We start from the raw sequence: 13,069 nt of genomic DNA on the forward strand, positions 1-13,069 counted from the left end.
TAGAAGGGGACTTCAATTATTACACCTAATCTACGGATTTCTCACCTGGGGAGGGGGTTTAATCTACAATCGTGATTGATTCAACAATTCTGAAGACTTTAAATGGTAAATCTATTTCAATTGGGTTAGACTATGAGTTGCGCATCGGATCCCGTAATTCTGCATATTTCTCCATCATCTTATACAACTTGCTTAATTGCTCTCTTGTTTAAGTGTTTTAATTTAATCTCTGAATTTATATGCTTTTAGTAGTTGTTAGTTTCAAAACCCAAAATTTCCTGATTGTCTGGATAGTAGTTGAAATTTGTTCGTGGTACTTAAGTTTACACTTAATTGTCTCTGTGGGATACGATATACTCTTGTTTGCTAAATGCTACAATAACCCCGTACACTTGCGGGTATTAATTGGGTAAAATAAAGATGAGTCACTCTCCCACTTTTCTATTTACATTTTTTTCACTCTTACTTTATTCTCTCTCATTTAACCACTAAACATCACTATCTAAAAATAAGTGCCCAAAAGAAATGTGTTACATATAAAGGGACGGAGTAAGTTCTATTTTCTCCGTCTCACTAATGAAGACGTTTTTTTGGGCAAAATATTTAAGAAAATGATGTTTATAAAGTTATTGGAGGAAGAATAAAATTGAAGAGTAAAGGGCGGATAAAATAAAAGATAGTATTGTATTATACTATGTCAAAAATTAAATGGCTCACTATGATGAGAGTATATTTTAGCTAAAAGTTTAAGATTTTTCCCGATTATTTGCCTTCCCTCTAAAATAAGTACTCTTCGGCTTACTATTAATAATTTTGATAACAAATAACATTAATTTTAATATTCCCTCCGTCCCTTTGTAGTAGAGGCAAATCTTATCGACACAAATCTGTTAAGTGAGTTAAGTAAATGAATAATAAAGTAGAAAATAGAAAAATAGAAATATGAAGAGAAAATAAAGTAAGAGAAAAGAAAAATGTTACTATTTGCAAAAAAAATTAAATGACTCCGCTAAAAAAAACGAGGGATGAATGAAGTATAAAATTTATAGTCAATTATAAGAGAAGTAGAAAAAATATTACAAAAAGAATATATGACTAATTTTTATAAAGGTATAAAACTGGAAAAATACGACACTGGCGGCTATGAATCGAGAGAATAATACTCTCTTCGTCCCACCATTATTTATTGCAAGTTTCATTTTTTATCCGTCCTCCAATACTTGTCACATTTACTTTTTACCGCTTTCGATAATAAATCTCATATTTCACTAACTTAAAATAAAAAATATGCACTCATATAAAACGAGTAGGATTCACCGATTATCTTTTTCTACCTGTTTTTCTTTACATTTTGTTAAAACTATGATTGAATTTATAGGCAAGTATTGATGGAAGGAGGGAGTACTTCACAAAGAAATGGATGGTTTTAGTTATTTTAAATTTGAGTAAAGGAAAATGAGATTATTATGGTGGTCTTGGTCTTCACTTTATGTAGAGAGGTGTTTGGCGTTTAGGCGAATGGTGATTCGTTATCATAGTCGCGCGCGTGGGCGTAGCATATATTAGTATAATAATAAAGACAGGTGGGTCTGCTTGGAAAACTCGCTAATACGTACAAACCACCCTTCCCCCATTTTCTACCACTGCTCTACTCACTCTACTCCAAATCCTCTCTCCCTCGCCGCTCTCGAGCTCCTGATTCCAAATGGAGGTCGAAGCGCACGCGGTTTCCGCCTTCGATCTTACCCACGGTGGAAACTTTCCTGCTTACTCATTTTCCGGTGTGTCTGCGTCCTCAGACGAGCCTCTTCCCGATCAAATACTTGTCACCGGTGGTGCACGAGAGGACTCCGCCTTGCCCCCTACTAGTCCCGCCGCTAGATGTCCGTCTAATGCAGCTAAAAATGTTCAGAAGGTTTATCGGAGCTATCGTACTCGCCGCATGTTAGCTGACTCCGCCGTCGTCGCCGAGGAATTGTGGTATACTTCGATTTTCTACTCTCCATTCGCTTCATTAAATTATTAACATGTTGATTTTGCTCTGTTTACATTAATTTGCATGATTGACGATGTATTTTATTTCCCTAATTTCCGCTCATGCAGTATAACTTTAATTCCGACTTGAATTTCTCTGTTTTTTTTTACTTTCTCCGGTTTATCCTCTTTCGCGATTTCTGATGCCTTTTACTTTTTGGTGAAATTTGAAGGTGGCAAGCACTAGATTTCGCGCGATTGAATCACAGCACGATATCATTTTTCGACTTCCTGAAACCAGAGACAGCTGCCTCGCGTTGGAATCGTGCTCGATGGAATGCTTCAAAGGTAGTAGCATATTCATAACTCATAAGATTATAGGTTTTCTCTATAATTGCAACAATGAATTAAAATTATTTAAATCGCTGAAATCGGCAAGTGTGAGAATTGGTATTTGTGTTGATAGGTGGGAAAGGGTCTGTCCAAGGATGCCAAGGCTCAAAAGTTGGCTTTTCAACACTGGATTGAAGCTGTGAGAACTTCTTTTTCTCTTTCATCTTTCACGTGCAGCTATTATTTTAATAGACGCTTGATTATGATTTACTGTGCAGTTGTGATCTCTAATTTTTATTTTGACTGCCTAGATTGACCCAAGGCACCGCTATGGCCACAGCTTACATCTTTATTATGAGCAGTGGTGTCAAACCAATACTGGTCAACCCTTCTTCTACTGGTGAGATTTGATGCCTATAATTTTCAACCTTGTTTGCTTTTCCACACTGCTTTGCTTACATACTCGATTTTCAACTGTATCTCAAGTATTTATAATTGAGAAGAAGTTAATGAAGAAATTTTTTCGATTTGTTGTGACATCTTTTTCTTGGCTATTGAAACGTATCTTTGTTTAAGGTTGCTTGTAAACTGTAATCTTATGAAGGATAAATATTTGAATTGGATTGCAGAAAATTGTAATGTGAAGTCAGAAACATAATATCTTTCTTTAATTGATCATGCAGGTTGGATCTTGGAGATGGCAGAGACTTTGAGCTTAAAGAGTGTCCAAGATCAAAGCTCCGTCAACAATGCATCAAGTATCTCGGACCAGTATGTGATCAACTTATTAATTGATAGTGCATAACATATTATGGTAAAAACAGAGAAAGTATAAAGAAAGAGTTAGAAGTACATATTTTAGCTATTACAAATATTGGAAGTCTGCCTGAGACATTTTTAATGAAGTTTAGTCTAAAGTTAAGGATGCATTTGTCTCTTGAGCGGTTAGTCTGTGTTTTAATTGAATGTACTTACTTCGTAATAGAGTATCCTCACTTGTTTTCCTTGTTTCTTTTTAACAGATGGAGAGGGAACATTATGAATATGAGGTTCTTGATGGGAAAATTTTGCATAAATTGAGTGGCAAACCACTTGACACAAGTCAAGGGTCAAAAGGATCAAAATGGATTTTTGTGATGAGCACCTTTAAACGACTATATATCGGGGAGGTAAGCTCTAAAGGTGAAGTAGAATACATCATGATATATCAATTTGCAGTCCAGTCTGTTTCTGACTCTATTCTACCTCAGAAAAGGAAAGGATTGTTCCACCATTCAAGCTTTCTGGCTGGAGGAGCTACTTTAGCTGCTGGAAGGCTCACGGCAGAGCATGGAGTGCTTAAGGTATTGTCTGGGAGATAGATTTTTCTTATTAAAAAAAAAGAAAAAGAATATAGAGAAGAAAAAGATAAAGTACTTGTTTCATAGTTAATGCTTAAGGATCTATATAAGCAATTTGTCATTACTTTGTAAACCACAGAGGCTGGCCTTGTGTCTTTTGCTATGTAAGGTGAGTATATAGAGGAAATGGGGAAGGGCAAGAGTTCTATCATTTGCATGAGGGATATGTACGGAAAATCCTTTGTTCCATATGGTATTATAGGAGGAAGGCCCCTTCGGATTTCTTTGGTTTTTGGTTAAAAGTCAAAGGACCATTTCCAAGATGATGTTATCGAACTTACCGTAATGAAAGATAATCACCTTTAGGGAGCATGGCTTTACTGTTCAAAAATTTTACAGAACAGATTTGATGAACTTCTCTTGTTCCTCTTCTCTCCTTCCATTTTTTTTCTGACGCTACTATATATAGCAACTTTATGGTAGTGAAACAGTCACGGCATTCATGATGCTATAATTGTTTCTTTCTATAATTCTACATCAGAATTGTTGGATAATTTTGTCCTAATGCAGTCGTCTTCTTTTGTTTCAGTGTATCTCAGCTTACAGCGGACACTATAAGCCAACGGATGATATCCTTAACAGCTTCTTATCATTTCTCGAGGAGAGCGGTGTAAATCTAAATGAAGTTGAGGTAAATCTTTCTCAACTTTGATCACAACAATTGCTCTATTTAACTGGCCCCAGTTTCGATGGATAGCCATGTCTCTCTGAAGGCAGTCTAGAATTTTCCATTTACGCAACTTCTGAGTTATTGTTGTTATCTATCAGATACAAAAGCCTACTGATGACTATGAGAGTAGTGAAATTGGGCAGCCAGCTTCCGATCCGGTTACTTCTGACGTTTCAGCAATATCAGATTCCATTCCATCTGAAGTGGATGGGAACATGCCGCCAGAAACAATCAAAGCTTCTAAGCCAGAAACTTACAAGAGGAGTCTCTCTGGTGGTCTTCAGAGTCCCAGAGCAGACGTGCCAAGTACGGCTCTGCTGCAAAGAATCAACTCGAAGAAGGCTATCAAGTCGTACCAATTGGGGCATCAGCTCTCTACAAAATGGTCCACGGGTGCTGGCCCGAGAATCGGATGCATTGCTGACTACCCCATGGAGCTGAGGGTACAGGCGCTGGAACTCACTAACCTCTCTCCGAGATCTTTGCCACCATCGTGGACACCGAGAAGGACTGCCGCAGAGATTGTTTCGCCTTCTGCCTATCCATCAAATGTAAGCAGCGAAGACTAGAAGCTTACTTTAAAATGTAATGACTCTGCATATACAGACTGTTGTATAAAGAAAGTTAATGATTTTAGCAGTCATGAGATGTTTCTTAAGTGTATTAATGTATCATCAATGCATTTTCCATTAATGGTTTTCATTTTTCCTCGTTAGTTTTAATTATTTTTTGTTGTTTTACACAACTGTGTGCGTTCTTGATAATTTGGATCAGTTTGGATTGTTTCAGATCAAAATCTTGGACCAGACCTCCTCCAATACCATCAATCCTGAATTTTGTTAATTGGTTTCTCGGTTTAATCAGTTTTTCTTTGATTCTCTAGTTAAAGAAAAAAAACAATCTTTGTAGGATGCAACTACTGGCATTAGGGGTTGACAATTTTAGACATGATCACGTATCGGATTGGCATGTTAGGAACTCGATAATTTCAGGTTAGATTAGAGTAACTCAGTTAAAGAATAATATTTTTTATTTTAATTATTTTTATTCTTTTATAAAAATACGTTAGTTTTATTCTTTAGGTTTGTGTGAATCAAGTTTAAATGTTATTGATCAGGTTTAAATCGGGTTTAAAAATCATGTCCGTGTTGTTATCATGTCGTATCAACCTAAAGTGTATTGTACAATTAATTTGTGCGTGGGTCGGGTTTAAGTTTGAGTGGCAGGTCTGATTAGGGTTATGGTCAAGAATTTCTTTAATGGGTCGAGTTCGGATTAGGTTATGTTGAGTCACGATGTTATCAAGTTATCACCTTGAAAAATCGTCCATAGTTGTGTTCCTCACATACCCATCTAAATTGTTTGTTTGAACTACTTAGAAACATTGATGGCATTGCTTGTTTTTTCTGATGGGAATGATGGCATGCTTTAATGGTCACAGGGAAAAATGGATCTTTCCCTCTCCTGAAACATTAGGAACATTTCAATTTAGGAAATTGGTGAATTCTTAGACGTTTCCCCTCCGTTGGGGTTCGAGAGTTGGTCGTGCATCTGGAGTAAACCAAGAAAGCAGTCGATCTGTTGGAAGAGATCGACAGCTTGAAGATGCATGATAACATTTCTTGCTTTCCTATTCTCCATTGGAGTTTCCTCTAGCTCTTTATTGACTACATTTTTCATACAAATTCTGTTGAAAAGCGAAAGGAAGAACTGATGGTGAAGGAAGAACTGACTGCATTTTATTGCTATAAATTACAACTAATAATTAAGATAGAGAGTAGAAATTACTCGAAAATAGAAGAGTGAATGTGGTGACAACGTACTAAACCAGCAGCTCCTCCAGAGCAGAGCCACTTCTCCCCGCCTTTGTTGACATTCCATCTCACTCTGTGCATTGCCACACTCTTAGGAGGAACAACTTCCCTTTCCTCACCTCCTTGCAATTTTTCATGTTGTTTCAGCTGTGTACGTTTCATGTCCGGATTTTTTATCTGGAACGAACTGTCGGGCAGTGGGGTGGCTACCACAATGGCAGACTCCTCTTCCAAAATTGATCCACACAGATAGTGGGGTACACGGTTTCGTGAAGGATCCTTCAGTGATTTATTTGTCGGCTGGTTAAAGCGAAACAACACCAAGTAATTGTCACTTATTATTACAGAAACCCAAACAAGAGAATATACATTTGAAATGCTCGGGATGATCAATTTGAAATAAGCGAATGTTCACCTGGAAGCAGATAGTTGATCCTTCCTCTCCACAATATGCAACCATACCTAACTCAAAAAGCAATGATAGGGGAAAGGGACGAAAAGTGAGAATATGTGCGGTTTGATTCCACAATAAACATTACTGCAGGAAAATAGATGACTGCACGTCTAGACATAATATATAACTCATACAAATTATAAAGCAACTCGAATGACCAGTAATGCAATTCTTCTCTGTTTCTTTCTTGGTAGTATTTCCTATTTTTGTCTCTTTGAGTAATCTTTCAAGATCCTGAGGGTATTAGATCTGATTACAATCGTTTGGTAATGCATTTATATTCAATAGTACTACTTGGATTTTTTTTTATATAACGAAATGTTATTTACAGATACTGAAACTCAGGAAATATGTCACTAACATAATGAAAGCCTTTCCTATGTATAATGGTGTTTTAAAAGAGGGGCTCAACTATCAAGAAAGCATGTCGCAGTACCACCAAGGCAGGATAAGAAATGTTGTGTACGTATATCCCAAGACAAAAACAGAGACGAGAATAATGCTAAAATTTTAGTTTTCACATGAGGTGAGCTTGAGTTTCAAACACCTGCAATCTGAAGAAAAAAGAGGAGAAACCTGTGAGTCTTGAAGCTTGCAAACTCCATATTGCAAACGTGGAACAGTTAAAACTGTGGAACCCATGCTTCGATGCCACATTGTGATAGTTTCCTGTGAGTGGGATATCATGTGCTGCCCTCTCTAAACTGAGTAACCATATTGTCCCATCCTCCATGGCTCCATAAACACATCTAGAAGCAGAACAAAAAGGTTGGTAACTCGTATATAATACGAAGAGAGTTAGGATTAGCTCCAGGGATGGTTAACCAATACCTTGGATCTGGAAGCCAATCCAAACCATAAGTGGTGCCCAGAAAAGGATTAGCCCACAACGGACAAAAGGGATCACTGGAAAAAAAGTAGGAAGCAAAAAAATGATCAACGGTGAAAGTAGCCGTGCTCTGTTTTACATGTTCTTGGAAGAAGATAAATCATATTTTCACAACTCTATCAAAGTTTCCTTCACATATAAGATCAACAAATAAGTGATCATATTAGAGTAAAATAGTAAATTACACTATGAATCCCAACTACTTCGATTTTCACAATAATTTCACTATTGATAATCAAAATTAAATGCTCTAACAAACAACATATGTCCTGAAATTCAAATTCCAGTCAATGACACATGCGGACGCTTGTTGGTTGTTCAAGTGTAACGAAAATTGGTCTCGTTTTGGTAAAATAAATAAACAAATTTATGGAGGATCACAGGAGAACAACATTGTTTTGTCATTTATATTTTTCTTCTTCAACACAATATTTCAGTCTTCAGCAACTGGCAGCTAGCCACGTCATTTTTCAAATTCTGAAATTTAAATTTCAGGACATAATTGTTAGTTTTGTTTAAAGTTCAAGCATTTAAGTGCAATTATCTTTAGAAAACAGAATTTCTTTAGAAATTAGAAAGTAAACAATTAATCAAAATGTAGTCATTTGGCAGAATCATGCTTACCGTATGTCCCAAAACTTAAAACCTTTACTTCCCGCTGTGATAATTATATTTGCACCCTCGTGATTACTGCAAATTATATACAGAGAACCAGTTAAGAGATAATTGAAGCATTAATACTTGTACTAACCAAAAGCACAGGGACGCTAAAATGATGTGTTCATTTATCGCAAAGTGATCCTGAGACTGCATACGCAAAGTGATCCTGAGACTGCATACTGTGAGAATGAAGGTCCACTACAGTGAATTAAGCGAACCAAAGTACTCATGAGAAAAAAGTGTGCGTGCTTGTTGGAATGAAAAATGGGTAAATTCTACTTTTTGACTTTTTCACATCCTGGGGAATTATTATAGTCAATTAACTACGGATAACTGAAATAGAAGAAAATAGGTATATATCATCCTGGAATACCAAAAGCAGCCAACTAATGATGGGGATAAAGATGGGATTCCATTGACTTAACTGGAAATACGAGGGGATATTAACTCAGGTACAGTGACTAACCTTTGGATTGGTGCCCAAGCCAGTGTTCTAATAGGACCTGTGTCTGCATTGATGTAAACCAAAGGTCTGCACTCTGAAGAAAAGAAGACAGCCATAATAACTATCCTCGGTAAGTATTTCGCAAACCAGACTTAATCAGAAAACATGGCTATTAAAGCCAACATACAAGCAAAAATGCATCAAAGAGAGAATGGATTTAACTTCACTACCTGTTAGTAAATCACTGACAGAGAACTTCCATATTGCGACCTGCATATACATATGAAAGAATGTGTTACTGGCCTAAGAAGCAGGTAAAAGTAACCACAGGAAAATTATATACTTTGCAGGAAACCTTAGCAAAAAAGTAATTACTATTATTCATCTTGCTTTTCATCATTATGAGATTGACAAGGACATAAAGAATTTTACCATTCCATCATGACAGCCTGCCGAAATCATATCGTGGGGTGATGACACAGACCACTCGACCGTTAGAGGAATGCTGTTACCAAAGTGGCAAAATAAAAAATCAAAAAAATAATTACACAGTCTAAATTCAAATATCAAGTAGTAAAAGAAAAGCGCGTGATGGAAATCATCAAATTGGCAGTTCATATAATTTTGAAACAGCACTGTCTCATCAGTTGGACATAGATTTACTCCAAGAGAAGAATCAGAGTATTATACCAGGACCGATTCCATCCAAGAGTATCTACTGCTAAATTACCTTTGCCTATCACCACACTTCAACATCGAAGATCTAAAAACTGGCTGCAATTTGATGAAGCGTGGATCAATATGCTTCTGGGAAGGAGGATACACATGTTTCACAGCATGAGGCAAAGGGACCTCCCACCTGCACGCCACATTCAGCATTAGAATTTAGAATAAACATTGCAGAAAATACCACATTAGATTATCACTTAGGAGAAATCTTACACTTCCAGAACACCACTTCCAAGTAATACAGCAAGATAACCCATTATATTTCTGGATTCAGAGAAACAAGCACTGGCTGGCCGCCACTTTACATCCCACACAACCTTTCCATTGTGAGCTAAACACATGACCATTCTTGGCAATGCAACATCAACTGGAATGGGGTCCACAGAAGAACTAATCGAAGTTATATTGTCATCTGGTCTAGTAGAATCTAAACTGAAACTTTCTAATGTTAGTGGTTCCACAAGCGGTGGTTCTCCTTGCTGACAATGCCTGAGAATGTGCAAGCTGTCATTGTGAATCTTGTTTCCTTGTACTGCCTTGCGTTTATTTCCTCTGCCTTTAGGACCAATTAACAAAAGATGTCCTTCACAGACTTCAGATTTAATGGTATTTCCAGAAGTTCCTACGGCAGAATTCAGTCCAGAAGAGCCCACTGGGTATTCAATGGCAAGAGGTTGAACATGCTCGTTATCAGAATCTATCATCTTCACAGTGTCACCAAGAGGCTTCTTTCTTGGTCTTCCTCTTGGCCTCGGAACCAGAGTTGGATCTTTCGGTTTCTTGAAAAAAGATCTTGGTTTTTTCTTCACTTGAGAAGGTACATCATTATCATAGACAGTCAAGAAACACCAAATCTGGATGACTCCTCTTCCAGTTAGAGAAGCTCCAATCTTATGATATGAAGAATCAGGAGGATGTGCAGCAACAGCTATAAACTACTGAATCAAAGTTTAGAAGGAAAGATATCACGAACGGTATCAGTAATATGATATTATTGTAAACAATGTAACAAGAAGTCATAAACACGATATCCAGAATGAAGAGAGTTAAATTAAGTTCTAAGTCAGATTGTTCTTTTCATTACATTAAAGTACATTAGTTTGTGACAGTTCTTCCAAGTAAATCTATTCAGCCTTTTTCCTTTTTTTGTGGTTACAGGTTAAAGTTTGCTGAAAGCATGTGAAGGAAATACAAACAAGAAGAGACGCAAGAAAAAGCTTTGTGCATCATAATACCTCAGACTTAATGCAATACTCAGGATTCCGATCGACTCTGGGGCACCAGTCTAATGCCCAGACTGCACCACCGACATTCATCACAAAATCATTGCTGAAACATTATAAGAAATGAACAGTAACTAAATAGATTATAAACATCACACAAGCTAATTCCAAGATAGCTTACACAGGTTCCACTTCCACACCAACTTCACCAACATTCCGAATCTGTTTCTGCAGAATTCAAAACAGACAACTCAACATGAAGAATATACTGAAAAAGAAGAAACAATCACTCTTCTACAGAGGTCAAAAACTACCTGAGGAACCACTGCAGCTGAAAACTGAGGTAAGGTTACCTCGCCTATAACATCTTTCTTCTCCGAATCATGCTGACAAGCAAATCTCACAGTTCGCGTCTTATAATTAAAATCTCTCCAATGTCTACAATGCAATTTCCATAGTCACCAACAGTCGCTAATCAATGAACACAAAAGCAACTAAAATTACTCGGATACCTCAAAAAATTTATAGAATTGGATAAGCGCCTAGTCTCCGCTTCACTAACGTCGAGCGTTTCGGCATATCCGCAGAGTCTGGCGATGGTATCGACGGCATTGAAGTGATTCTCGACGGAATAGTCGAATTCAGAAACTAAAATCTTCGGCGGAGCAGGATCTTCGGATCGGGGCGGCGGTTGTTCCTTATTCCGAGCGGAATTGCTGTTTCGCTTAAAAGTGTTGAATGATTTAGCGATAGGAGCATCCTCGTCGATTTCCATGGGTCGCCTTCAACAATGGATTCAGAATTCTGAGATTTAAGGGATTTATTTTCAGAGAAATTTTTTTGGAAATAAAAAAAATACAAAAAATTTATATTTATATTTTCTTAAGAACACAATATTCAATCAAAAGATACTCCGTATTTAAAAAAATATATTCAAATAAAAATATTACTTTTCCTTTATTCCCTAAAATAGAAACTTTTTCCCTTTTCCTATATTTTCTAGAAATAAAATTTTCAATTTAAAGAATTTTTTTATTCCTAATGAGATTGACCTCATTTTCAACCAACATACTTATCTTTCTATCTCTTTTATTTTTTCAATTTTAGATTAAAGCGTGTTTCATTTAAAAATTACTCCATAAATAAGAAGATATATTTTCAAATTAAAATATTACTTCCTTCTTCCTCTTAAAAATAGAAACTATTTTCTTTATAGTATGTCCCTAAAAATAAAATTTTCTATTTAAAGAAATCATTTTATATTTTAATTTTCAACTAATACACTTTTTCTTATGTTACTTTTATTTTCTTAATTCTATATTAAAACTTGTACTAAAATTTTAAAAATGTATAAGGGACGAAAGAAGTAGTATAATCAAATACTACTAGTAATATAAAATGGATGAAATATTTTTTTAGTAATACGACCGTTGTAAATGAGAGAATAACTAGATTATTGTAAATAAATAAATGTCTTTGAATTATGAGACTCTATCCGCGAGTTGTGTTCTTCAGGCTAAAAGATGACTTTTCATTTGCATATATATTAGGTTTAGTTGGTGAATAATAAAATTTAATAATCTTCAATATATGTTCAATTAAGAGCTAAGACGACACACATAAACCATGCTATATTCCATGAATAATTACATTACACACACAATTAGTTTTAGCAGCCTCAAAATTACAATAAAGTTCCGAACTAGTACTATTTGATGTAGTATAATGAATGTCATTGAAACAATATATTCAAAGGAGCATTATAAAGAATTAAATTCTTCACTACGCAATGTTGTTAAAAATTTCCTCAATTAGCCAAAAAAACCCAGAAAATAGAACTAAAGATAAACGAAATGACTCATCCCTTCAACAAAAAAATAAAAATAAATCAAGAAACACACACAGCACAACTAAAAGATGGATTCAATATTGCAAAAAATCAAACTTGTAGTGATAAAATTTTACAAATTTAAATTTTTGTAGCACTGTAAGGCCACCCGCAACGAGTTACGCGGATGGCTCGAATCCCGTCCCTCCGTGACGAGACGGGCGCGGGACGCGTTGCAGTGTCCCGTCTCGTCCCTAGCCCGCCGAGACGCCTGCTCGCCGAAACAGCCCGCGAGCTGTCTCGCCACGTGCGCGCGACGTGGCGCCCTCCGGCGTGATGCGTGACGCCCACTCGCCGGCCCGCGAGTGGGTTTCGTCACGCTGACGCAATAAATCATTTTTTAAATATGATTTATTTAATTAAAAAAATTTAAAATTCGAAAACGGTAATATTACCGTTTTTCGACCGTTTTCCCAATTTTTTTTACTCTATAAATACTCATATTTCATCCTCATTTTACACACAAACATACATCTATTCTTCTCAAATCATCTCTCTTTCCACTCCAATTTTCATCTCAAATCAACTCTTTTATTCTTCCCCCAAACTTAATCGATCTAATGGATCTATATGAGCAAATGCGTCGAATA

The 13,069-nt window shown here is 36.3% G+C and overlaps 2 protein-coding genes across 4 annotated transcripts; one reads left to right on the forward strand and one right to left on the reverse strand.

Moving 5' to 3' along the window:
• Nucleotides 1-1,599: 1,599 nt before the first annotated feature.
• LOC121799068 (IQ domain-containing protein IQM3-like) lies at nucleotides 1,600-5,092 on the forward strand. Its single transcript, XM_042198391.1, has 9 exons — nucleotides 1,600-1,980; nucleotides 2,208-2,322; nucleotides 2,441-2,506; nucleotides 2,619-2,707; nucleotides 2,991-3,078; nucleotides 3,330-3,476; nucleotides 3,558-3,650; nucleotides 4,237-4,338; nucleotides 4,476-5,092. The coding sequence occupies exons 1-9, from the start codon at nucleotides 1,706-1,708 to the stop codon at nucleotides 4,944-4,946; spliced, it is 1,446 nt and encodes a 481-aa protein (XP_042054325.1). The 5' UTR covers nucleotides 1,600-1,705; the 3' UTR covers nucleotides 4,947-5,092.
• Nucleotides 5,093-5,850: 758 nt separating this feature from the next.
• Nucleotides 5,851-11,407, reverse strand: LOC121799066 (general transcription factor 3C polypeptide 2-like). 3 transcript variants are annotated; one of them, XM_042198388.1, is made up of 15 exons: nucleotides 11,104-11,407; nucleotides 10,906-11,029; nucleotides 10,773-10,819; nucleotides 10,604-10,697; nucleotides 9,582-10,303; nucleotides 9,370-9,498; nucleotides 9,072-9,144; nucleotides 8,870-8,909; nucleotides 8,661-8,733; nucleotides 8,159-8,224; nucleotides 7,477-7,551; nucleotides 7,222-7,394; nucleotides 6,607-6,653; nucleotides 6,166-6,491; nucleotides 5,851-6,064 (listed from the first exon to the last, which is right to left on the reverse strand). In XM_042198388.1, the coding sequence occupies exons 1-15, from the start codon at nucleotides 11,364-11,366 to the stop codon at nucleotides 5,866-5,868; spliced, it is 2,451 nt and encodes an 816-aa protein (XP_042054322.1). In that variant the 5' UTR covers nucleotides 11,367-11,407; the 3' UTR covers nucleotides 5,851-5,865. The 3 variants fall into 3 exon arrangements, with proteins under 3 accessions (XP_042054322.1, XP_042054324.1, XP_042054323.1); XM_042198390.1 differs by lacking the exon at nucleotides 11,104-11,407 and having other exon boundaries at nucleotides 10,604-10,665; nucleotides 10,906-11,032; XM_042198389.1 differs by lacking the exon at nucleotides 5,851-6,064 and having other exon boundaries at nucleotides 6,095-6,491; nucleotides 11,104-11,406.
• Nucleotides 11,408-13,069: the final 1,662 nt, after the last annotated feature.

The sequence above is a fragment of the Salvia splendens genome, chromosome 4 (genome assembly GCF_004379255.2).
Source record: "Salvia splendens isolate huo1 chromosome 4, SspV2, whole genome shotgun sequence".
Lineage (NCBI taxonomy): Eukaryota > Viridiplantae > Streptophyta > Magnoliopsida > Lamiales > Lamiaceae > Salvia > Salvia splendens.

What these genes read in the sequence shown, in the direction of transcription:
- LOC121799068 (XM_042198391.1), top strand. Translation starts at nt 1,706, where the DNA reads ATGGAGGTCGAAGCGCACGCGGTTTCCGCCTTCGATCTTACCCACGGT. An exon ending in GGTCAACCCTTCTTCTACTG is followed by an intron (nt 2,708 to 2,990) that starts GTGAGATTTGAT and finishes TTGATCATGCAG; the next exon opens with GTTGGATCTTGGAGATGGCA. An exon ending in AACGACTATATATCGGGGAG is followed by an intron (nt 3,477 to 3,557) that starts GTAAGCTCTAAA and finishes ATTCTACCTCAG; the next exon opens with AAAAGGAAAGGATTGTTCCA.
- LOC121799066 (XM_042198388.1), bottom strand. Translation starts at nt 11,366, where the DNA reads ATGGAAATCGACGAGGATGCTCCTATCGCTAAATCATTCAACACTTTT. An exon ending in TGTCAGTGATTTACTAACAG is followed by an intron (nt 8,734 to 8,869) that starts GTAGTGAAGTTA and finishes TCTTTTCTTCAG; the next exon opens with AGTGCAGACCTTTGGTTTAC. An exon ending in GATTGGCTTCCAGATCCAAG is followed by an intron (nt 7,395 to 7,476) that starts GTATTGGTTAAC and finishes TTCTGCTTCTAG; the next exon opens with ATGTGTTTATGGAGCCATGG.